The 26,809-nt window shown below is 43.3% G+C and overlaps 1 protein-coding gene across 1 annotated transcript in view; it reads right to left on the reverse strand.

Annotated features, from left to right (window-relative positions):
- The window catches only part of CRKL (CRK like proto-oncogene, adaptor protein), a 41,571-nt gene extending 24,257 nt beyond the window's left edge, over positions 1-17,314 (reverse strand). Inside the window, exons 1-2 of the mRNA XM_059139226.1 lie at positions 16,465-17,314; positions 3,023-3,488 (exon numbers count right to left, since the gene is read on the reverse strand). Coding sequence (XP_058995209.1) covers positions 3,023-3,488; positions 16,465-16,775 — 777 coding nt within the window. The 5' untranslated portion in view covers positions 16,776-17,314. The remainder of the gene's footprint in view (positions 1-3,022; positions 3,489-16,464) is intronic.
- Between the last annotated feature and the right edge of the window lie 9,495 nt (positions 17,315-26,809).

Raw genomic sequence — 26,809 nt, forward strand, 5'->3', positions numbered from 1 at the left:
GATTCCCTGTTGAGTGCAGTCTGCTCAATGATTCTTCCTCTCCCTCTGTGTCCCCGTCCTGCCCCAGCTTTTGTACATGTGTGCGCTCTCTCAAATACATAAATCTTTAAAAAAAGGAAAAAATAAATGAAAGATCCCCTTTATAGTACCTGGTCTCCCACTCTACAACCCCCCTGCCCCCATGCACACTCTGAGCAAGGCAAAGGACATACAGGTTTTCTTTGTTTTTTTTAAAGATTTTATGTATTTGACAGAGAGACAGCCAGAGGGGGAGTGGGAGAGGGAGAAGCAGGCTTCCTGCATGACAGGGAACCTGATGCAGGGCTCAATTCCAGAACTCTGGGATTATGAACTGAGCTGACGACTGACGCTTAATGACTGAGCCACCCAGGTGCCCTGAGATACAGTTTCTGAAATGCGCGCACATCTTAGAGTGGAGGTCAACAGGCAGGTGACCTAAATGGAGTAAGGCTTTAAACCCTAGCTCAAGTAAGAGCCCAATTCCTGACTTTCTCTCTGAAACCTGGAATTCTGTCTGGGTGCCTTGACCCCCATGTGTCTAACACATGTGAGTCACAACAACTCTCTGAGTCCTAGCTCTCTATTCCTACGATGAGACAAGAGATGTGAAAGGAAGATTTTTAGAGCCCAGAACACTCCATGTAATTTTAAGGTGCTGATGTATGAACTAGGCTAAAGGTGTATACACGTGCAGGGGCAGGTCTGTGTGGGGATGAGAAGCTGGAAGGCTTACTCAGCCAGGATTCAGCATGGTTTCTTTCCTGTTCCTCCACTGGGAAGCACTGAAAGCATGTGGGTCCTCCCTAGACGTGGTTCCTTGCCAAAAGCCTCGGTAGCTCACTCCTCCTTTACAGTCAATGTGAGAAGGAGAAGTAATCAGACTCTGAAACAAACCTTCAGGTGTAGTTCGCTTGGACATTACTCTTCATCCAGAGAAAATGGAGGATAACCAATGAAAAAAACACACACACAAAATCAATGCTAGCTTTTATCTGTGGACAGCCTGCTCTGTGGGTTAAGTTTTTTTTTTTTTTTTTTTAAAGATTTTATTTATTTATTTGACAGAGAGAGATCACAAGCAGGCAGAGAGGCAGGCAGAGGGGGAGGGGGAAGCAGGGTACCCCACTGAGCAGATAGCCTGATGTGGGGCTCTATCCCAGGGCCCTGACATCATGACCTGAGCCGAAGGCAGAGGCTTTAACCCACTAAGCCACCCAAGCACCCCTAAGTTCTGCTTTTTTGAGGCAACAGACTCCATTACTTCATCCTTCCATCATATATCTAAGCTGTCTCCAACCCTGCCCTACTCTGACCTTGGGGTGAATACAGAGAGAACAATCCCTAGCTTAACCTCAGCTTCTCCAACATATATGCAATTTGATAATACCAACAAAGAGTATTCAACTGTAATTTTATGATACTTATTTACCTAGTAGTCTGCAGCTCACAAAGCATTTTCACAACTTATCAACAAGTGAAGAGCTAGGATTTGCGGCATCAAATTCCATGTTTTGACACGTCAGTATTTAGGGCCCATCCCACTGCACATATTTTATACCTTACAAAAATAATATGAAAAATATACTGGACTGTTCTAAAAATACGAATTTTTTTTTTAATCTTTTTTTCCCCTTAAATTGGCTCCACACCCAGCATGAAGCCTGACATGGGCCTGAGATTGAGACCCAAGCTGAGATCAAGAGTTGGACACTTGGGGTGCCTGGGTAGCTCAATTGGTTGGGCGTCTGCCTTCGGCTCAGGTCATGATCCCAGAGTCCCAAGATTGAGTCCTGTATCAGGCTCCCAGCTCCATGGAGAGTTAGTCTGCTTCTCTCTCTGACCTTCTCCTCTCCATGTTCTCTCTCTCAAATAAATAAAGAAAATCTTAAAAAAAAGAAAAGAAAAGAAAAAGAAAAAAGAGTTGGGACATTTAACCGAGCTATCCAGGCACCCCAAAAAATCCATTTTTCAAATCCTTCTGTTCTTCCTCTAGGGTTTGTGCTCATTTATGGCCATCACTCTAGGTTTATTAGATGTCTCATCAAACTTCTACTTTCTGTGATACAGTTTTATGCCCTCAACAGGCTTATCAACATTGATCTTCAGGACTTCTTGGTTCAGAAAGCCACAGTTATATGCTAAGCTTTGCAAGAATCTCCAAAAAAAAAAAAAAAAAAAAAAAATCTAGTAAGTAAGGTCTGGGATGTTTTTATCTTATTTATTTATTTTTGGTGAAAGATTTTATTTATTTATTTGACAGTGAGAAAAGGAACATAAGCAGGGGGAGTGGGAGAGAGAGAAGCAGGTTTCCTGCTGAACAGAAAGCCGGATGCAGGGCTCAATCCCAGGACCCTGGGAATATGACCTGAGCCAAAGGCAGGTGCTTAACAACTAAGCCATACAGGTGCCCCTGAGATATTTTTAATTAAAGATTTACTTATTTATTTGAGAAAGAGTGAGCGTGTGGGTACAAGCAGGGGGAGAGGCATACTCCCCACTGAGTGGAGCCCCAACATGGGGCTCAATCTCTGGAATCGTGACCTGAGTAGAAGGCAGACAGGTAACTGACTAAGCTACCCAGGCACCCTGGTCTGAGATATTTTAAACTTATATCTTCTGCCTAGCCGAAGAGGAATTCTAAGACACTTATTCGTATTTCTCCTCAATTAATCATGGTGTTAGAAATATGGAACTTTCAAGTGGCTATATGTCCACCTGTATGCTGATTTCATCTCTATGTCATGCGTTTCTATTAACCATGATCTATTCTTACTGGGAAGAAAACCAACTACTACAAGAGACTACACCTTGGGAGAAACAAGGAATAGGAAAGGACAAAAGAGTCATGTGGGACATTCATAGTTGATCTTCCAAAATCACCCAGCCATCTTACTCCCCTGAACAGAACTTTAAATGAGCAGTTGTAACTCTGCAGAAACAAAATTAAAAAAAATGAAAACCGAATGTCAAAGGACCCAAAAACCAACCCTGTAAAATTTACCTCTAATGCCAACGCAGTCTTGTCATAAGCACAGGGTACTCTTTTCTGGATGGCTTTTGCAAAGACAGGTCCATTCTGTGTGGATGGCAAAGGGTTGATCGCTGCCCCAGGAGTATTGGAAACTGCAGGTAGAGGAGTTGTGGTCTGAGGTTGAGCATAGGCATGAGCAGGTTCCGGGATCCCGTAACTATTGGAATTCCTATTCCCATGCTTTCCATGTGGTGAGGATCTCACAAGCTTTTCAACATAAGGAACAGGAATCATCCCAATCCGGCCATCCTTGTTCCGGGCGCTCCACCACTGTTCTTCGGGCTTCTCTATTATCACCAGGATCTCACCCTTTTTAAAGGGCAGGTCTTCAGCATCGTTCCCAGGAAAATCATAGAGAGTCCGTACATATTCCAAATTTTCTTCTGCTGTAGGCAGGTTGGGTGCTGATACAGATCCCATTGGTGGGCTTGGGTACCTTCAGAGAGAAAGAAAATTAACTCTAATAGGAAAATCTTAATACCAGTGTTTGTCAAACTTTTATGTAAACCTTTCTTCTCTATGATGAATTATTTCCCTATCTTCTCAGTAGTTAAGAAGGTTCTGACACTTTCATGCTCTGAACAGACCTTGTTAAATCACATGTCAAGTGCACACACATACACACCATCTCTGTTTCACACTCACTTTTTGTTTACACAGAGATACAAGTGATCTGAATTTATTTTAAAAATCCTGAATAAGTTCAGTAGCTGCCCTCCTTAGGACCCTGTCAGACATTTTTCCTCCTGGTTGTAATCTATGGCATGCTTCCTGCACACTTTCCTGGGCATCTGTGTCCCTCAAAATACAAAAACCAGAAAAGGGTTTATACACCATACTGCATTTTATGCATAAATCATCTGAGCAAAAACACAGGGAACTTTTCACAGCAGAACTCACCAGCAAGAGCTCTCATCAAAGTGTCAGTCCATAGACACAACCACACCACTCTGCTGTGCTCAGAAGATCAGCATGTATTTGCCAAGTAAGCTGCAGAATGCCCTCCCAGGGTCAGTTATAAAAGTGCAGTCCCTGTTCTCCAGTACACCCTTTCGTAATGCCTCTTCTTCAAAAGAAGTACAGAAGTCTCTATTCACCTAAGAAATGTTCTGAGAAGTTGCATATACATGAACTTTTCGGAAGAAAAAATTCTTTACCATTTGGTCCCTCCCACCACTTAACTTTTCTAAAGCAGAGAATCTACACCAGAGTTATAAACCCTGGGCTTCATCCAAAGAGTCTGCACCTCTGAAGGGACTACACCTGCAGAACCATCACCAGAGCCCAGTTCTAGAGTAGTCTTGAGAGAGAGTAAGCCAGGATAGGAAATACATATTTAACCACTGACCATGCTTTCCACTTTATCTTTTTTTTTTTTTTTTTTTAAGATTCATTTGTTTATTTGACACAGAGAGATCGATCGATCACAAGTAGGCAGAGAGGCAGAGTGCTGGGAGAAGCAGGCTCCCCGCAGAGCAGAGAGCCCAATGCAGGGCTCAGTCCCAGGACCCTGAGAACACAACCTGAGCCAAAGGCAGAGGCTTAACCCACTGAGTCACCCAGGTGCCCCAGTTTTATCTTTTTTAAAAAGATTATTTATTTTAAAAAAAATCATTTATTTATCTACTTACTTAAGAGAAAGAGCCCGCAGCAGGTAGAGGGGCAGGATTATGAGAATCCTCAAGCAGTCCTCCTGCCGAGAGGGGAACACAACACAAGCCTCAATCCCAGGACCCCGAGATCATGCATGACCTGAGCCAAAATCTAGAGTAACCAACTAAGCCACCCAGACACCTGTTTTATCGTTTTATCATCTATTAGCTCATGTCCAGTCTTTTCCTTCCCTCCAATTAATGATCTAAAAAGTTACTTCATATATCAACATGATCTCTTATGTTTAAATACTTTAATTAATGTTTTATTCTTTATAAAAAAAGCTACCATGTTACAACATTCAGCAGAAAAGGAAAAACAAGGGATGCCTGGCTGAATCAGTTGATAGAGCATACAACTCAGTCTCCTGGTTCTGAGTTTAAGCCCTGTGTTGAGTATAGAGCTTACTTTAAAAAATAAAATAAAATCTTGGGGCACCTGGGTGGCTCAGTGGGTTAAAGCCTCTGCCTTCATCTCGGGTCGTGACCCAGGGTCATGGGATTGAGCCCCACATCGGTCTCTCTGCTCAGTGGCGAGCCTGATTCCTCCCTCTCACTCTGCCTGCCTCTCTGCCTACTTGTGATCTCTCTCTGTCAAATAAATAAAATCTTAAAAACAACCCCCTTCCAACAAAAGAGAAAAAAAAAGTCCTACAGCTCCTGCCCCATCATAGCTACCTTTTCATCCCTTCCACTGGCCAAAATTAAGATTTATTCATTTGAGAGAAAGTGCTCGCACTCAGGGAGAGGGACAGAGAGAGAGAATATCTAAGCGGACTCCCACTGAGCATGGAGCCCAAAGCCAGGCTGAATCTCATGACCCTTGAGATCAGGACCTGAGTTGAACCAAGATTTGGACGCTTAACAGATGGAGCCACGCAGGCACCAAACTTTATGGCTTTCTTAAAAAAGAGTCTTGTGTATGCACATGCTGGTTTTTCTGCCAAATACCACACCACAGGTGTCTCCTTGTATCACTGGTCTACATGATCATTTATTTACCTCTGTCAGGATGACATGTCAGTCTGTGAGCCTGCAGGAACTAAGCATCCCTGTGTCTCTGGATATTTAGTTTTTCTTTCTCCCTATTTGATCATCAACATCACAAAGTCTTTTTAACATAGTTTTTTGATATTCAATTTTTTAAGGGGTGGGAGGGGGAGACAGAGAGGGGGAGAATCTTAAGCAGGCTCCACACCCAACACAGAGCCCAACCTGGGGCTCAATCTCAGGATTCTGAGATCATAGTGGAAGCCGAAACCAAGAGTCGGATGCCCAACCAAATGAACCATCTCAGTATTAGATTTTTTGTAAAGCCTAGATTTCCAGATTAAAGAACAGAGCCATTTTCATGGCCCTTGGTACACACTGCCACACTATTTTCCAAAAGGCAGTCTTCATAATTTGGCAAAACTTCAATCTTTTAAATGTAAATGACTAGTTTAATATAGTATACTGACAACTGAATTAACAACAGTCTATGTATTATGCCATGGTGATTAGGAGCTTGATCTAAAACCTCTAGAATCTCTGGGGGGGTCTGCTTCTCCCCCTCCTTCTGCTGCTCCCCCTGCTTGTGCTCACTCACATTCTCTCTGTGTCAAATAAATAAGTAAATAAAATCTTAAAACCAAACCAAACCAAACCAAACAAAAAAAAAACCTCTGGTGCAGCTGGGCATTAAGCATCTGCCTTTGGCTCAGGTCGTGATTCCAGGGTCCTGGGTCCAAGCCCCACATCAGGCTCCCTGCTTGGCAGAGAGCCTGCTTCTCCCTCTCCCACTCCCCGTTTGTGTTTCCTCTCTGCCTACTCGTGATCTCTGTCAAATAAATAAATAAAATCTTAAGGAAAAAAAAAAAAAAGAGATAGCAGGAGTAGCAGCAGAAACAACAGTAATAAGAGTTGACACTTACTACCTGTACCAAGCACTGTTTGCAGTCCGTATAGATTTTAAATTATTTCATCCTCTCAGCAATCCTGTGATTGCTGTGATTGCTGAGGAAGCCAATGCAAACACAGAGTTATTAGATTTGCACTCAGGCAGTCTGGTTCTAGAGTACTCACTCATAACCAGAGAGCTAGTCAGCCTTAGGAATAAACCCTGCGTGTTTTGGGTGCATGGGAATTAACGTCAGATTGTGCGTGAAACATGCACAACAGTTCCTGGTTGTTGCACCCAGATCAGCTCCCTACTCCTACCCTCTTTAAGGTACACCTTACCTCTATTTCAAGGGCCACAGACAATCTGTAAGAAGTTTGGGTAATACTACATAAATCTCAGATACTTTACTAAAAGCACTATCAGTTCCATCTCAGACCCCATCCAAGGGTATTTCATTGTTCGTATACTTAAAAAGTTAAAAGCAGTTAGGTTTTGGGTTTGTTTGTTTTTTTAAAAGATTTTATTTATTTATTTGACAGAGGGGCGTCTGGGTGGCTCAGTGGGTTGGGCCGCTGCCTTCGGCTCAGGTCATGATCCCAGGGTCCTGGGATCGAGTCCCGCATCGGGCTCTCTGCTCGGAAGGGAGCCTGCTTCCTCCTCTCTCTCTCTGCCTGCCTCTCTGCCTACTTGTGATCTCTGTCTCTCTGTCAAATAAATAAATAAATCTTAAAAAAAAAAAAAAAAAAAAAAAAGATTTGTTTATTTATTTGACAGAGAGAGAGATCACAGAGAGGCAGGGAGAGAGAGAGGGGGAAGCAGGCTCCCCGCCAAGCAGAGAGCCCAATGCGGGGCTCAACCCCAGGACCCTGAGATCATGACCTGAGCTGAAAGCAGAGGTTTAACCCACTTAGCCACCCAGGTGCCCCCAAAGCAGTTAGTTCTACAATACAAACTAAGAGGACACTAGTACAGTTTCAGTGGGGATTAAGAGTAATGAAATTCATCTACCCAGGTATCCACTAGAATCACTACATACTGAGAACATGGGAGACAATGAATTAAAACCAAGTTCTTGCTCTTAAAAGACTGCCAATTTAGCATAGTTAGAGACTGGAAGACAAAAACACAGCAAAAAGAGTAACTAATGTACCATGACAGAAGCTGATAGGGTTGAGGAGCACTCAAAGGAAGGAATGAGTTCTGTTAAGGAGCAGGAAAACAGGCAAAGAGGCAATGCACTAGAAGCTGAAAACTAGCCCTCTTTGGAATTGAAAGATTTTGTTGAAGACAGGCTTACATATATTTGGGTTCTAAATCAGAACAAGACTAGAGGCCCAAAGGTTCAAAATGCTCCCTTTCCCAGGCTCCCCACAACTCACAGGGCACACTGCTCTTTCCTATAAGCACAAACTGGTAAGGCCCTCAAGGTTGACAAACTTTTTAAAAGATTGGTCTATGTTTGAGGTTTTGCGGAATACACATATGGCTTATGTTATATATTCATCTTTCTTTAAAATACAACCTTTCAAAAATATAAGAACCATTCTTAGCTTCAGTACACTATACAAAAACTTGAGTCTGGCCTAGGAGTCTGCAAACTACGGCCTGTAGGCCATTCAGCCTACTGTATAATTTTATTAAGTTTTATTACACCACAGCCAAACTCACTCACTCATTTACAGTATTGTCTATGACTGCTTTTGTGCTGTTAAGGGCATAGTTGAGAAACTATGAGAGACTATATGGTCTAAAAGCTTAAAATATTCACTATCTGCCCCCCTTATTGAAAGTTTGCTGATTCACTGTCTAGATTACTGGGTTAAAAGAGCAGAGCATGCTTTTCAACTTTCAATACATCCCTGGTGAGAAGATGTATGCAAATCTGACAACAATGGAGGGATAGCTTATACTTTCTCCATCATTATACTGCTATAATGACAATAAGGCTCATTTCCTGATTTAGTACATGCACAGATATCCCTAAATTTCACATCCATCTCCCAGCTGCACATCCCTGACATAAATTCCAAAGTCTTTCACCTGATACCCTTAAACTCCTGTATTCATCAAAATTCCCTGCAAATTACAAATAAATTCCACTGCAGACATGAAACCATGATGCCAGGGCAGATTATCTTGCCCTTTCTATTAGGTCTCACAGCCCAAAGTAATATGTACATAAAACTGTAACAATTCATTGTTTCTCATTTTGACTTGTTCAAGACTGTAAAAGAGCACCTGTAAACTCCTCTTTAAATTTTACATACAAAGAGGGGTGCCTGAGTGCCTCAATCAGTTAAGCACCTGCCTTTGGCTCAGGTCATTATCCTGGAGTCTTGACACTGAGCCCCACGTCAGGCTCCTTGCTCATGGAGGAGTCTGCTTCTCCCTCTGCCCCTCACCGTGCTTGTGCTCTCTCTCTCAAATAAATAAATAAAATATTTTTAAAAATAAAATAAATTTGACATACAACGAGTTTTCTAAGCCCATTCAAATACTCTAAGACCCAGGCTTCTCCCTGTCTTATGCCTACAGTCCACAGCGTACTGAGTAGGAAGGCCCTGGATGATTAACTGGAAATTGGCTTTTCCTACCTCATCAATTAACCTCCTCTCCTTTAGGTAAAAAGCACTCTCAGCTTCATGTATGAAGCACAGATAAAACACTGTCTTTAAACCTAAGCGTTAATATCTTCTAAGCCTAAAATTTCCCTCATGCAAAAGAAGGAATACAACCTCTGAGAAGAGAATTTCAAAGGTACTGGTAATCTAGTTTTTTAAAGGGATCACATGGGGGTGCCTGGGTGGATCAGTGGGTTAAAGCTTCTGCCTTCGGCTCAGGTCAGGATCCCAGGGTCTTGGATTGAGCCCCCCATCGGGCTCTCTGCTCAGCAGGGAGCCTGCTTCCCTTCCTCTCTCTCTGCCTAATTGTGATCTCTGTCAAATAAATAAAATCTTTAAAAAATAAATAATAAAGGGGTCCCATGGGTATTGGTGAATTATATTATATACACGTATATACATATTCTCTTGTATGTATGAAAGTATTTCACAGTAAAAAGTTGGAAAACAAAACAAAATTCTTTTTAAAGATTTATTTATTGGGGTGCCTGGGTGGCTCAGTTAGTTAAGTGCAGACTTGATTTTGGCTCAGGGCATGATCTCTCGGCCCTGGGACTGAGCCCAGCATCAGGCTCCCTGCTCACTGGAGTCTGCTTGTCTCCCTCTCTCTCTGCTTGCTCTGTCTCACTCTCAAATAAATAAATCTTAAATATATATATTAACATATATTTATATTATCCTTGTATATAATACAAATATATAAAATATTTTATATAATATATAATATAAACACATAAAGCTTATAATATAAATATGTATACACATAAATATATAAATATAAATATACAGACTTGAGAGAGTGTCACAAGTTGGGGGGGCAGAGGCAGAGAATCCTCAGACAGAGCTGAGCCCCCACCACCTTTTTCTCCCCTCCTCATCTCTTCTTTCAAGCCTTCGCTGACCCCTCAGTTGATCATTCTTGCTTTTAAGCTCCCAAGGTATTCTATTTTAACTTGTTCAATATACTGAACTTTTCAAGAGCTAAAACCCAAGATAACTCCCATTACATGCCTTAAGACTAGTACTAGGCTTTGGTTTAACTCTGGCTCAAATACAGTGAAATTCCTGCTAAGAAAAATAAAATGCCAAAGACATAGGGAAGCATTTCCCACTCCTGTTTCTATCCTTTTTTCCCCTCCTTCTGAAAACACAGAAACTTCAGCACCCCAATTCTCTATATCCGGTTTAATTCTGTTATAAAGACAAAGAAATCTTGTATGCCGTTCGGTTTGCTGTCCAAGCCTCTTCAGCTCACCACTGTTCCATCCATGCTCTCAGTCATCATTCCAGACTAGTTGCCACATGCCTAATGGCCCCACCTTACGTGGTGTGATCTTAGCTCTGATTCTAAAATAATGTGAACTCCCACTAATAAGCACTGTCCCCTTTTACTTATCAGGAACAACTAAAATATTTTAGCCTGAAGGAAACCTAGAAATAATCTAGTCCCAACTCTTTAGGTCAAAAGAAAAAATTCTTTCTACAGTTAAAAAAAATATGTATCTGCATTTGAGTTTTAAATAAGAGAAAAGTCACAAATCAAATGGCTACCAGTACTTTACATACCCTGGGAACACAACTCTTAACTGGGCAAGCTTCCACTCCCAGCATAATGACCATGTTCTTGTATCTTATCTGAATCAAATTCAGATGATTTAAACTACTGGTAAGAGGAAAATCAAAGGTTTATTCACAGTGCCAAATTCTATGCTAATCAAAATTACTGGTAATCTCCTCCACTCCTAATTCTAGAAGTCCAGATTTGAGTTCCCTCAAATATTTAGAAAAGGTGATGTGGGTGGTATGACCATGTGGTCAGTGGCATCCTCTGGTCCATGCAGGGTTTGGCTTCTGCTTCACAAGTGGGAGGGCCCTCTTCTGCGCACTCAGGTTAAGCTGGGCATCCTTTTTCAACTATTCTATCATAGTAGACAGCATGGAAATGGCCTTTAAAAAAAAAATCTCAGCACCAGGGATGTCTGGGTGGCTCAGTCAATTAAGTGTCTGCCTTCAGTTCAAGTCATGACCTCAGGATGCTGGGATTGAGTCCCACACGGGGCTCCTTGCTCAGAAGGGAGTTTGCTGTTCCCATTGCTTGCGCTCTTTATCTCTGACAAATAAATAAATCTTAAACAAACAAACTCCGCACCAGTAACCTTCTCAAGAATATGACAGGGATTGTTGAGTCAACGTTAGTTCCATGTTACTAAGTACACGAGATTTGCAATGTCTGTTGACAAAAATCAAAGATTTTCTCTAAGGGTCCACCTGCCTCAGTTAAAAAACTTTACTTTTCAGCTTTTCCTCCTAGCCTTCATATAGTTGCATAAGCTAAAGCTAGAGAATTATATAAACAAAGCAAGCTATGCAAAACACAGCTTCTAAAACACAGGAAAATGGCTTTCATATCTAAACAATTTACTTAGGAACCTTCTGAAACATTCTGTTGTTAAACTGGAAATCACCTCCATTAAATAAAAAACACCTAAATGTTTTTTAAAGAAGATTTTATTTATTTGCCAGTGAGAGAGAGAGAGAGAGAGATAACAAGCAGGGGAGCACCAGGCAGAGAGGGAAAGGGAGAAGCAGGCTCCCTGCTGAAGAGCCTAATGGCTCCCTGATGCGGGGCTCAATCCCAGAACCCTGGGATCATGACCCCAGCTGAAAGCAGATGCTTAACCAACTAAGCCACCCAGGAGTCCCTACCTGAATATTAACTGTAACTTAGTGAACAGATCTTAAAAATATTTATAGTCAAATAAATTGGAAGTGAAAACCACCACAGGTTTTATCTACCAGAACTATAACAGAAAAATTACCCCTACATCTGGGATGCCTGGGTGGCTGGGCTGGTTTAAGTGCCGAACTCTTGGTTTTGACTCACGTCATGATCTCAGGGTCTGCCTGTCCCTCTCCCTCTGCTCCTCCCTGGCACTAGCTCCCCCTCTTATAAATAAAATTAAAATCTTAAAAAAAAAAAATTACAACCACATTCTGCAAGAATCCTTTAGGGCCATTCAATCAACAAAAGCCATCTGACATGATATTTGACACTTTTTTGGGGGTTAAATTTAAAATCCACCACAGGAACACCACAGACAAATACAAAAAGCAATTAATAAGATAAACTGAGAAGGACACAAAGTTACAAATGTACCAAGTCATCTTTGTTTCTTCCTTTCTCTTCCCTCACCATATTCCCTCCCATCAGCAACATCAATCAACTCCAAAACAGGCACCTCCAAGTCACAGCTCTAGATCAGTCTATATGACCTGTGACAAATACATCATCAGCCACCATCCTTTTGCACCCAGATAACAGTGACAACTCCAGATCACTCCTGTGCTTCAAACTCCTTCAATGGCACCCACTGCATCTGAAATAAAATCCAATTGCCTTGGGGCACCTGAGTGGCTCACTGGGTTGAGCCTCTGCCTTCGGCTCAGGTCATGATCTTGGGGTCCTGGGATCAAGTCTCGCATCCGGCTCTCTGCTCAGCAGGGAGCCTGCTACCCTCTCTCTTTGCCTGCCTCCCTGCCTACTCGTGATCTCTCTCTCTGTGTCAAATAAATAAAATCTTAAAAAAAAAAAATCCAATTGCCTTATCTTCACCATTACATCCCCTAACTCTTCTTATAGAACCCCTATATTTAAGCACCACACTTCCAACCCAACAGCTATCTTTCTGACCTCAGGATTTTGTGTAAGCTTTTTCCTATTACTGGAAGGCTCTTCCCCCCTTCTTAGCCCAGACTTTACCAAGGCTTGCCTCTTCTCTACCCTTAGATAGATAGCTTCAGGCTTTCCCTGACCACACTGTGTCAGGTAGGTCCCTCCTATTATATTCTCTCTGCTCAGCCTCATTTCCTTCATAGCATTTATTAATGTTGTATTTCATTTATTTTCCTATTTTAGTTTGTCTATTCCAATAAAAAGGAAGTTCTATTGTGGAGAAAGTACGTTGGCCATCCATTGTTCTCAGTCCCCATCACTGGGATATAACTCTTGTAAATATCTGAATAAAAATATAAAACTAGGGGTGCCTGGGTGACTCAGCTGGTTAAATGTCTGTGTTTGGCTTGGGTCATAATCCCAGTGTCTGGGGATAGAGCTCCACACTGGGCTCCCTGCTTAGTTGGGAGTCTGCCTCCTCCTCTCCATCTGCCTCTCCCCCAGCTCATGCTCTTTCTCCTGCGCAGGCTCTGTCTCTCTCAAATAAATGAAAAAAAAAATTTTTTAATTCATTTGACAGAGAGAGACAGAGCAAGAAAGGGAACACAGGCAAGGAGAGTTGGAGAGGGGCAGAGAGACAGAATATCCAAGAAGGGCACCTGGGTGGCTCAGTGGGTTAAAGACTCTGCCTTCAGCTCAGGTCATGATCCCAGGGTCCTGGGATTGAGGCCCACATCGGGCTCTCTGCTAAGCAGGGAGCCTGCTTCCCTTCCTCTCTCTGCCTACTTGTGATCTCTCTCTCTAATAAATAAATGAAATTAAAAAAAAAAAAGAATATCCAAGGAATATCCCCAGGACCCCAGGATCAACAACCCAAGCTGAAGGCAGATGCCCAACAACTGAGCCACCCAGGCGCCTCTCAACATCTTTTTAAAAAAATATAAAACTAAATGTTGCGGAACATTCCAATAAAAAAGATCAGACTGGAAAACAAACACCAGTCCTTAAGTTCCAAGAAAGTCATACAATTCTAATTTTTCAATAAGCAATATTTAAAAAATGAACTTTTAGCAAAAGGGTACGAAACTCTGGCCTAATGAGCTCAGTTTTGATGCCTAAACCACTTAAAGTATCTTGTTTGAGGTGTGAAGAGGCATTAAACTGACTTCCATTTGGCCAAGACTTTACAAGGTACCTCTAGTTTTCTATAAAGTCTGAAAACCTATCAAACCAATCTTCGAATTTTAGGCTGGGGGAGAAAATCCAAAGATTAAGAAAGTAAATTCAGTCCAGATCGAATTCAAACAGAATTGTGATCACAGTCCTGAGATACCGGTGGAATATAAAAACCTAAATTACAGCAACATGCCTGGGGCAGAAAGTGAAGAGGAGGAGAAACAATTACAGCTGCATGTAAGTGGGAGGGTCAGGGAAAGGCCCTATTATTTGAGGGGCCTGGAATGGCACTTAAGATTTCTTTTTTTTTTTTTTTTTAGATTTTATTTGATAGAGATTACAAGTAGTCAGAGAGACAGGCAAAGAGAGGAGGAAGCAGGTTCCCCACTGAGCAGAGAGCCTGATGTGGGGCTGGATCCCAGAACACTGAGACCATGACCTGAGCTGAAGGCAGAGGCTTTAACCCACTGAGCCACCCAGGCGCCCCAGCAGTTAAGATTTCAATAGGTGAGGTGAGGGGTGGGGTGGGGTTAAGCAGTCAACCTAAAGCCAGGAGCCCAACCAACAGCTGGAGCAAAGGTACAAAAGTGTGAGAAGGTAGGCAAGAACTGCTACCAGGGATTAAATGAGTTGCTTAATGGGACTGCACTAAAGGAAGAACAAGGTGGGGACAGGGAGGAGGACAGGCATCCAAAACAGAAAAGTTATGTCTGGTATCTGGAAAGGCCCATGTATGAAAAATGTGGAGTTGTTTTTGTTGGTAATGAGGGCCACCGCAGCATACTCCTTTTTCTCTCTAGAAGGAGATCAAACCATTTACTCGCACATTCTGAAACAGCAGTAATACCTGTCACCTCAAAGCAAGCACAATGCCTTGCACATAGCATGGCTTAATAAATGCCTGAAATTAATGCTATTAATTAATCTCCATGAGTTGGAAAAGTAATTCACTGAAATATATTAAAAATCTCATAGCTGGTTCTAATCTTTTCTCCAACCCCTCATATTAGAATATACTGTGCTCAAAGTTGACTCCAATTACCAGCATCTCTGGGGACCTGGAGATTTCACCAATCAGATTCTTGATGCCTAGGTCTTTGTTATACACTATTTGATTTATATTCACTTTCTCCCAGTTTTTAAAGTCCATTTAGTTCAGCAGTTAATCTTACAGTCATTATACTGTCATGGCTTTGTTTCCTCTTATTCCATGGAAGCAACACTTACCCATCTAGTGGGTGCTCCTTAATTATCATAGCTCTTAATGGTTAAAGCTCAGAGGACTATCTTCTCAGCAAATCTATAAAGTCAGAAACACCTCATTCCAAAAATGAGCACCCTAAACTTCAAAAACATAAGTTCAAGAAGCAAAATGGGCAGTAAAATACCTTTCATTTAAAAAAATTCCAGGAAATTTCTTCAGTTCAAATTTGGCATAATTTAAATAAAAGAAACGTAATAAAACACTGAAGACAAGTTAAAGCAAATCATCAAATAAAATAATGCATTCTACTTGGAAAAGAAGACCTGGATGCTTAACTTTACTAAATCATTTAGACTTACAAATGTACAAAACGTACGTCTTCAACTAGGATAGAATTAAGAAGGTGTAGCTCAAAAATTTCCCTTTGTTATTAACATTCTAGCTTTATTACTCCTTAGAACTTAATCAAATGGATTTCTGGCCTATTAATGGTCCAGCTTGGGGTCAACTACAAAATAAAAACTCAAAAATATATCCTCGCTGAAGCCGGTGCACCTTCTGTAACTACAAAACAAAAGGTGTCTGGTGTAATTCAAACCTGGCACCAAGGTATCAATATACAGTTCTGATATTTAAATTTTTTTTAATACAGTTCTGTTATTTCACCGTTAAAGGTTTGTATCTATAAAGACTCAAGCATTTCCATTTGTTGACTATTTGTTCCAAAGGCTGCAGACCAAGAGTTCTCAAACCGGAGCAGGGAGCCCAAGAACCTTGAATGGTGTGTAAAGTTGTGTGTACGTGCATTTTTAGGGAGGGGGAAATGCCACGGCTACCTTAAGAGAAATGCCACAGCTACCTTAAGATTCTCAAAGAAGTCTGTGGTCCAAAAAAGGTTTAAAAACAAAAACTCTTTAGTAGGATACCCAATAGATAACGTGACTAAAGGCAAAAAGCGGGCATTTTAGCTATGCAACCGCCGTTTAACAAATTTAAAACGCATCCCCTCATCCAGTGACCCAGATCCTGACACTATTCTTCCGTTCAGAACGCCTTCTGGAAAATCATTTGGTTCAGAATGGGGTGAAACGGGTTCAATCACCCCCCCCCACCCCCTACTCTTCGATCCCAAGCGAACCGTTCTTTACCCTCCTCGGCGGTCGGAGCCAGCTGTGCGCCCGGGGAAGCGCGGGCGCTAGCGTACCTGGGTGCGGGCTCTATTAGCGTGGTGGTGTCCAGGTAGTGAATCTTGTAGAACTCCAGCAGGGCCGGCAAGTGATCAAACTCCTGGTCCCCGATCTTAAAACGACGGTTGGGCAGCGAGTTGATGATGTAGTGGGAGACCCGCGAGTTCTCGGACACCGACAGCACATAATCCCCGGGGCAGGTGGAGGAATCGCGAACTAGGAACATACCGTGGCGCTGCCCCTGGAGCCGGGTCTGAGCCTCCTGGCGAGACACCGGCCCCATGTACCAGGCAGAGCGGTCTGAGGAGTCGAACCTAGCGGAGGACATGGTGTCGGACCGCGGCTCTGCGGCGATTCGCGGCGGCGGCTGCTCTCGTCTGTTCTGGACGCCTTTGCCCGACAGACGGCTTTGCGGCCAAGGAAGGGCCTTTTGGCACACCTCGAGGCGCAATTACAGGGCCGAGCCAGCACCTTCCTCTCGGCTCCGGGCCCGCAGCATCCTCTACCGCCGCCCGCTGCGCCGGGACCGCCTCACGGAGGGAACCGGCCCGGGGAATGCAGGGCACAGCCCGAGGTCGGGACGGGAGAAGCCGAGCCGCAGCGGAGGCCGCCCCGGGGTTCTCAGGCTGCCTGGCGTACCGAGGGTGCTTTCAGTCACTCCTGGCCCGGAACGCGCCGACTCCGCGCCCCCCCAAGTCTCTGCAGTGATCCCCGCCGCCACACGAAGCACCGGACTCCCAGGAGCGTCGCGCCTCCGGGGCGGTTTTTGCCCAGCCCGTTCCCAGGAGCCACAGCAACAAAATGGCGGACGCGGGAGAAGCTGCCGGCCACCTCCCCCTCCGCCCAGTGCTCTCGATCTGCGCACGCGCGGGTTCTGGCTCCCAGCTGCCGCCCGGGCCCTCCCCGTGACGTTACATGGCGCGGCCAATCAGGAGCACGGTGGTGACGGTCGGGGCGTGCGCCGCTTTCGGCCGCTCCCGCGTTCCGGCAGCAAGGGAGGAGGTGGAGGAGGCCGAGGAGGCGAAGGAGGAGGGGGAGGAGGCGGAGGAGGTGGGGGTGGCGGGGGTGGCGGGGGTGGTGGAGGAGGAGGTGGCTGCAGCCACTCCCTTCCTGGGCTGCGGTGCGCCGCCGGGGGCGCTGACGCTGCGGGCTGGCCCCGCTCTGGCAGGAAAACAGCTGGAGTCGAGAGGCAGCGGCATTTCGAAAACCTGATCAGCGAACGAAGCATAAAGAGCATGCCGAATCTCTCTGGCCTTGGAGGCGTGGCACTGAGGTGACTTGGCTGGCAGAGGGGCTCAGGGGGTCCCGTGCCGCGGGAGACAAACGGGCGGACAGGCCTGAGTGGGTCCAAGGGGCTCTGGTAGGAGATGGCCGTGGGGACTGCGGGGACCAGCAGATAAGGACCAGCTGACCTAGACCCGAGGTGGCCTGATGTAGGCCAAGGGACCCAGAGTGGCCAGGAGACTCAACAAGCACAAATGGTGGTTTGTGAAGGTTGGATCAAAAAGATTAAGTGATCTAGGAAGTCTACCGTCTGCTGCAATCTGGCTATCATTAGCTCTTAAGTGATAAGTAAAATGCAGACTCCTCTGGGCTTGGCCTGAAGACCTAGTAGGCTCCGGATTCTGCTGTTTCTCTAGTTAATCTTCTCGCATTCCCCCTGGCTGACCCTGTTCCCACCAGGTCCGTGTAACCTGTCTCCACGCCCTGCACCCCGCACTAGAATGAAATTACCAGAGAGCTGGGATCTTGTCTGTCTTGTTCACTGCTGGGCCTACCTAGCACAGCGTCTGGACCTGACCTGATGCTGAAATATTTGTTGAATGATTGACTATTGAGAAAAAAACACCAGGCTATTGGTGCCGGGTTATTAGTAGCACCACCCCTGGAACTGGAGAGACAGGAAAGCATGTCCAAGAAGGGAGACGCAGGCAGTACAAACCTATACTTAGATTCCTTTGTCAATGGAATTTCGTTTTGGCCGTTTGCATCCCTCACGTTGGACATATACTAGATTCTAGGTTGGTGGGTGATATCCATCATAGGGTAAGCTAAAGGAGAAATGTCAAGGTTTAGTGCCTTTTTGTGGCTCATCCTAAGTAGATTTTCATCCCCCACCCCTATATTGTCATGTTGTATTATTCTGAGGTATAATTTGAACAACTCAAAATTTGAAGCTGACTGTTTGGATTCAAATCCTGCTCCCAGCTGACTACCTGGGTTACCCTGGGCCAGTTACTTAATCATTCCATGGCTCATATATTAAACAAGCTAATACACATAAAATGCTTGGAATAGTGCCTGATACCTGCCCCCCTCACCCCATCTCTCAAATAAATAAAATCTTAAAAAAAAAAAACAATGCTTGACATTAAACATCATATGAGATTTTTTTATTGCTCTCTCTAAAATAAATAAAATCTTTTTTAAATAAAAAAATAAGATTTTATTTATTAGAGAGAGTGTGAAATGAGTAAGGGGCATGGGCAGAGGGAGAGGAAGAAGCAGATATGTTGCTGAGCTCCATGTAGGTTCATCCCAGGACCCTGAGATCATGACCCGAGTGATGATCTTAAGCAGGTGCTTAACTGAGCCATCCAGGAACCCCCAGGAAGCTTATTTTATTTTTATTTTTTTTAAGTTTCTGGCTCACTAACATAATTTCTTCTACCTCTCTAAATACACTTTCTTGGGGCGCCTGGGTGGCTCAGTGGGTTGAGCCGCTGCTTTCGGTTCAGGTCATGATCTCAGGGTCCTGGGATCGAGTCCCGCCGGGCTCTCTGCTCAGCAAGGAGCCTGCTTCCCTCTCTCTCTCTCTCTCTCTCTCTCTGCCTGCCTCTCCATCTACTGTCAAATAAATAAATAAAATCTTTAAAAAAATAAAAATAGGGGCGCCTGGGTGGCTCAGTGGGTTAAGCCGCTGCCTTCGGCTCGGGTCATGATCTCAGGGTCCTGGGATCGAGTCCCGCATCGGGCTCTCTGCTCGGCAGGGAGCCTGCTTCCTCCTCTCCCTCTCTCTGCCTGCCTCTCTGCCTACTTGTGATCTCTCTCTGTCAAATAAATAAATAAAATCTTTAAAAAAAAAAAAATAAAAATAAAAAATAAAAAAATAAAAATAAATAAAAAAATAAATACACTTTCTTGTTTTTTTTGTTTTTTAGATTTTATTTATTTATTTACTTGTCGGACAGAGAGCACAAACAGAGCTACAGGCGGAGCAGGCAGAAGGAGAAGCAGGCTGAGCAGGAAGCCTGATACAGGACTCGATTTCTGGACACTGGGATCATGAACTGAGCCAAAGGCAGATGCTTAACAGACTGAGCCACTCATGGGTCCCTTTCTTGGTCTTTTTTTTTTTTTTTTTTTCAAGATTTTGTTTATTTATTTGACAGAGATCACAAGTAGGCAGAGAGGCAGGCAGAGAGAGAGGAAGGGAAGCAGGCTCCCTGCTGAGCAGAGAGCCTGATGCGGGGCTGGATCCCAGGACTCTGGGATCATGACCTGAGCAGCGGCTTAACCAACTGAGCCACCCAGGCACCGCTCTCGGTCTTTTTGATAGCACCTTTCTCTCCAGCCTTTCTGTGTAGAAGCTCATCCCTTAATCTCTCTACAGCTTCTCCTTTGATAGGCTAATCATGAACCCTTTAGGAGTCACCTATTGGTGACTCTGAAACACAGATATTCTAAAAGTAGAACAAAATCTGACCACCCCCTATGATTTCTGTGCAAACCACTGTGGTCATAGCTTAAGTTCTTACCGCATTCCATTGTGATTGCTTATAAGCTTCTCTCTCTTCCTAATTCGAGCATCTGGAGGCCAGCCTACTTTACTATTACTTTTTGTATTCCCAGTGCCTAACACAGTGCCCAGCACATATTATATGCTTAATAAATAGTGTTTGAGGGGTGCCTGGGTGGCTCAGTGGGTTAAGCCGCTGCCTTCGGCTCAGGTCATGATCTCACGTTTCTGGGATCGAGTCCCCCATCAGGCTCTCTGCTCAGCAGAGAGCCTGCTTCCCTCTCTATCTCTCTCTGCCTCCCTCTCTGTCTACTTGTGATCTCTCTCTCTCTGTCAAATAAATAAATAAATAAATCTTTAAAAAAAATAAATAAATAAATAGTGTTTGAATGTAGGTGGATAAGGATGAGAAGCCAGGGAAAAATGAAGATTGATTGTAGTGAAGGTAAAGAGAGGGTGTTACTATTTCCTGTTAATTAACATAATAACTATATTTCAAATAGTTATTTGGACCTGATGTTTAGCTCTATATCAACCCCTGTGTTCAAGGCAAGCTTCCATTTGGATTAAATTGTGCCTTTCAGCTTCTCCTTTCCTGTCAGTTGTGTCAGTATTTTTCTAATTTGCAGGGTCAAATCTGAGGCATCTTTTACTTAACTGAAGAACTCAATAATACCTAATTTATATAGTGCTTTCCAATTCACTAAAGTTCACATAATACATTATCTTACTTACTCCAACCAATATCCCATGAAGTCCTTTTTTATAAATGTTCCAGAAGCTCAGAGAGGTTAAGTGACTTGCAGCCATAAACTGTTATAAATTATGTAATTTGCAGGGGGCAGAGCTAGCACTTTTTTTTATTTTTTTTAAGATTTTATTTATTTGGCAGAGATCACAAGTAGGCAGAGAGGCAGGCGGAGAGAGAGGAGGAAGCAAGCTCCCTGCTGAGCCGAGAGCCCGATTCAAGGCTCGATCCCAGGACCCGGCTCGATCCCAGGACCCTGGGATCATGACCTGAGCTGACAGCAGAGTCTTTAACCCACTGAGCCACCCAGGTGTCCCAAGAGCTGGTACTCTTTTTTTTTTTTTTTTTAAGATTTTATTTATTTACTTGACAGAGATCACAAGTAGGCAGAGAGGCAGGCAGAGAGAGAGGAGGAAGCAAGCTCCCTGCTGAGCCGAGAGCCCGATTCAAGGCTTGATCCCAGGACCCGGCTCGATCCCAGGACCCTGAGATCATGACCTGAGCCCAAGGCAGCGGCTTAACCCACTGAGCCACCCAGGCACCCAAGAGCTGGCACTCTTAAGGCAGGTCTTCTGACTCAAAGTCTGGCTTTACTGTCACACAACTGCCTATAATTCAGTCCATTTTCTTTATTTCACCTATCAGGAAACTGAAGTCTTCCCAAAGTAAAGTTTAGTACCAGGAAGGAGTATCAGTCTCAGAATATCAGTCCCAGAATACAGAAGGGTGGTTGGATTTGTCCCCAGTTTGGATTTCAGATACCACCATCCTTCTACTGCCAAAGTGCCATGATCCCCTCTTTTTTTTTTTTAATTTATTTATTTGACAGATAGAGATCACAAGCAGGCAGAGAGGCAGGCAGAGAGAAAGGGGGGAAGCAGGCTCTCCACTGAGCAGAGAGCCCGACGTGGGGCTCGATCCCAAGACCCTGGGAACATGACCTGAGCCAAAGGCAGAGGCTTTAACCCACTGAGCCACCCAGGTGCCCCCCATGATCCCCTCTCGAAAATTTTCTCTTACAGATGGATCAGATTCTCTCCTTTTGCTTCAGAAAGTCTACTGTGGAATGGACTGAATAAAGGTAGAAACAAGAATGTCCCTGTGTTGGAGGACGCCTGGGTGGCTCAGTGGGTTAAAGCCTCTGCCTTCGGCTTGGGTCATGATCTTGGGGTCCTGGGATCAAGTCCCACATCAGGCTCTCTGCTCAGCAGGGAGCCTGCTTCCCTCTCTCAGTCTCTCTCTGCCTGCCTCTCTGCCTACTTGTGATCTCTGTCAAATAAATAAAATCTTAAAAAAAGAAAAAGAAAAAGAAAATGACAATCTAGACTCAAAGGACTGACAAGACTTTTCAAGCACCTTGTTCAGATTCACTAAGGCTCCCTCTGTAGAGAGGGCGCAACCTCAGGACCTACTGTTGACTTTGTTCTGCTCTGTCTGGGCAGGTCTAATCCCTCTAGTGATGGTTAAGGCCAGGCAGTGTTCCTATGTTGTTGCTTTACCAAGTTCATGAGAACAAGTGTCTGTCCCTTTGTCCTGCCCTCGATTCTTTGCCAGCAATAATTCTGAGAGTAGAAGAGACATGACCATGTAGGTGTAGATACTTGATAAATTTACTTCATTGACTTCATAAGGTTAGCGGTTCTCAGATGCTTTCTCTACAAGGACTGGTTGACCTGCTGAGTTTCCTTTTTTTTTTTTTTCTTTAAGATTTTATTTATTTATTTGTCAGAGAGAGCTCATGCACGCAAGCAGGGAGAGCGGCAGGCAGAGCAGGCAGAGGGAGAAGCAGGCTCCCTGCTGAGCAAGGAGCCAGATGTGGGGACTTGATCCCTAGACCCTGGGGATCATGACCTGAGCCAAAGGGAGCTGCTCAACCGACTGAGCCACCCAGGCATCCCACCTGTTGAGTTTCTACTGGATTTATTAACTTTTTTTTAAGCTCTTTTCTTCCTATGCAATAAATTTTCTCTGTTATCAATTTTTCTCAGTCACTCTTCTCCCTTGTTTTACATGTATTTCTTTTTTGTTAAGGTTTTATTTATTTATTTGACAGAGAAGATCACAAGGAGGCAGAGAGGCAGGCAGAGAGAGAGGGGGAAGCAGGCTCCCCACTGAGCAGAGCGCTTGATGCAGGGCTCATCCCAGGACCCTGAGATCATGACCTGAATGGAAGGCAGAGGCTTAACCACCCAGGTGCCCCTTTACAGGTATTTCTAAGTTTACCTCCCTAAAACAAAAAAGGAGCTCATTGATGATTTCTCCCTCCTATTACTTTGCTACTACAATGTTAATAATGTTCATATCCCCATTATAATTTTCTATACCAAGCTATTTAAAATATCAACTTAATCATCACTTCTTTCCAAAAGTGATCTCTCTGAACTAGGCTTAGCTGCCATATCCAGAAGCTCTACTGACCACTACAGAAAGCATTGTCCCACTTTATTCTAGTGATTTTTTTTAAGTTGTATTTTTATTTTTTTTAGTAATCTCTACACCCAACATGGGGCTCAAACTCATGACCCCAAGATCCCAAGTCACATGTTCTTCTGACTGAGCCAGACAGGTGCCCCTATTCTAGTGTTTTAAAGTGTGGTCATGTTCTCCTTGCCATTTTCTTTTCTTTTCTTTTTTAAGATTTTATTTGACAGGCAGAGATCACAAGGAGGCAGAGAGTCAGAGAGAGAGAGGAGGAAGCAGGCTCCCTGCTGAGCAGAGAGCCCGATGTGGGGCTCAATCCCAGAACCCTGAGACCATGACCCGAGCCGAAGGCAGAGGCCTAACCCACTGAGCCACCCAGGCACCCCTCCTTGCCATTTTCTAATGTAGTTGTAATTGCTCTGTCACCTCTTTTATATAAGTTCACTTTCTTATCATTTAGTTACTTGTGGGCTGGATGGCATATTTTCTTGTTTCCTCTGGATTTTAGAGCACTCTGGAATGTCGTTAATAATATTCTGAGCAAGATGATCCTTCCACGAGAGGACTTAGCTTAGTTCAAAGAAATCAGTTCCATTCAACTCTATGGCATGGGGAGTGGGGGGGTACCATATTTTTCTGTAAAGGGCCAGATAGTAATAATTTAGGTTTTGCAGGCCAAGAGGAAAATCAACAGTATTATTTATGTAGGTACTTGTATAACAAGAGAAAAAATTCCTACAAATATGTTAAATCCAATTCAAAATATAACAGTAATTGAGGGGGAACCTGAGTGGCTCAGTGGGTTAAAGCCTCTACCTTTGGCTCAGGTCATGATCCCAGGGTCCTGGGATCCAGCCCCAGTTCGGGCTCTCTGCTCAGCAGGGAGCCTGCTTCCCTCTCTCTCTCTGCCTGCTTCTCTGCCTACTTGTGACTGTCAAATAAATAAATAAAATCTTTAAAAAAAAACAGTAATTGAGTATAACTTTCTTATCATCCATGTATGTGAATGAGAAGAATGAAATTTTATGGGATGACATTTTGCTTAATTGGGTTCAAGGTTGGTGTTCCGTATGATCAGATATTGAGCTATTAATGCCGATCTGTAATGAGACTTTACATATATCATCTTTGAAAACGTCTCCATCCAAATGGTACAGCCCATATTGCTATCAGTCCATGAGCATGATTTTAGTTGAGCATATTTATTGTTGAAAGGCATGTACAGAATTCTGTTACATTCTTCTCCCTGTGTTTGCCTTTTAGGCTATTATTACATTGCAGATTAGTCATTTGCATTTGAAGGTTAGGTGGAAGCTCCTCTATTGCACAATTAAGTGGACTTTGAAATATGGAAATTTCCATTGCACTTGACATCAAGGTCTGGAGATATTGCTTCTTGTTTTAATTTTTGACATTACAGGAAGTGTATAAAGCTGTTTCACATTCTTTGTGATTCAAAACATTATTGGCAAAATGATTGCTACTGTATACACTTCACATATGAGCACTCTTCTGCTCTGTAATTTTAGTTTGAATTCATTGACAAACACTATCAAGCCTGTAGTAAAAGCCAATTTCCAGTTATTCAGTAATGATGGTTTGGAATATTTCTGTGTTTTGAAAAATTTCAATCTTGGCTCTGAGCTGGGGGAAGAAAACTGCAATAAAACTTTATCACTGCTAAGCCATCAAAATGCTATAGAGTAGAGCAAGTCACAATATTCAGCTTCTATCTCTGACAAAACTTCATAGACCTGATGATGGATAAATACAACAGCAAATGAAGTTCAGTGTTGATAATTCTAGTTCAATAACATATGATAGATTCAAATATTTTCTGCAAGTTAGTTCCTGATGAGTAATTTGAGTCCAGTGAAGAACCATAGGCTCTAAAGTTCTTATCTCTTCTAGACCTTCATAAATTTATCCAGCTAAGCCTTCTGCTTCACAAAGTTTTACCTCCATCAATTAACACATCTTAGCAGATTCCCCTTCAGGTTATATCTTATTAGTGTTTTCTCAGTTTTTTCAAAGGTATTCTTGCCTGTTGTTGTTCCATGCAGATTCCTCAAAGAGCCTTACTTTTCAGTGACTTCAGACTTGGCATTGACACCTCAAACAACAGCAACTGAGCACTGTTGGTAACATCTCTCATCCCATTGGTAATCATCAAGGAAAATCACTCAATATCATTGGTTTTTTTGGTTTGGTTTGTTTTGGTCAGGAACATCTTATCTGTGTCCTTCCCTTGCCCAGAAGGACTTCAGTGTTGCTATAGCTGAATATAATCTAGATTTATAGATGACTTCACCTTTCCTTCTTGTAAGCAACATATTTTGTGTGTGGGGGGTTTTAAAGTTTTCTTTTCTGATACTGTCAGAGTGACAATGTGAATAATTGTCTCATTTTTCCAATTTTTAAAAAATTTATATTTATATTACTTATTTAAGTAGTCTCTACACAAAATATGGGGTTTGAACTCTCAACCTCAAGATTAAGAGCCAACTGAGTCAGCCAGGCACTCCCATGTTTTATGTTTTTGATGTCATATTTTACTTTTTTCCTTAAATTTACTTTTTTAGAGGGGGAGGGGAAAAAGGAGAGGGAGAAAGAGAACCCAAAGCAGGGTCCACCCTTGGATCCTGACATGGGGCTCGATCTCACAACCCTGAGATCATTCCCTGAGCCGAAATCAAGAGCTGGACGGTCAACCAACCCAGCCATCCAGGCAACCCACATTTGACGTCTTTTTATCTTGTGTATCCCTTAACCAGTTATGGTCATCATAGTAATTTTTAATACTTTCCTGTTTTAGCCTTCATAAGTGCCCTTACTATATATATTTACCTTTCCAGTGAGATTTCTTCTTTCATGTTTTCTTATATTAATTAGGGTCCTTTCTTTTCATCTTAACATTCCTTATAAGGCACTTTTTAGTGGTGGTGCTTGTGCTTTAGCTTCTGCTTGTCAGGAAAACTCTTCATCTCTCCTTCAATTCTGAATAACTGTGCTGGGTAGAGTGCTGTTTGCTGAAAGGTCCCCCCCCCCCCCCGCCCTTTCTTAAACATATCATGCCAGTCCTTTCTGGCCTGCAAAGCTACTGCTGCTGCTTTTTTAAAAAAAAAGTTTTTATATATTTGAGAGAGAGCGAGAGGGAGCATGGGCAGGAGGAGGGGCAGAGGGAGAGGGAGAAGCAGGCTCCCTGCTGAGCAGAGAGCCCCATGAGGGGCTCAATCTCAGGGTCCTGGGATCATGACCTGAGCCGAAGGCAGATGCTTAACCAACTGAGCCACCCAGGTACCCAGGCCTGCAAAGCTTCTTTTGTAAAATCCGCTGATATTCTAATGGGGTTTCCCTTGTACAAAACAAGTTGTTTTTCTCTTGCTGCTTTTAACATTTTTTTCTTTAATTTTGACATTTTAATTATAATGTGTCTTGGTGTGAGTCCCCTTGA

This window comes from Mustela lutreola, chromosome 11 (assembly GCF_030435805.1).
Source record: "Mustela lutreola isolate mMusLut2 chromosome 11, mMusLut2.pri, whole genome shotgun sequence".
Lineage (NCBI taxonomy): Eukaryota > Metazoa > Chordata > Mammalia > Carnivora > Mustelidae > Mustela > Mustela lutreola.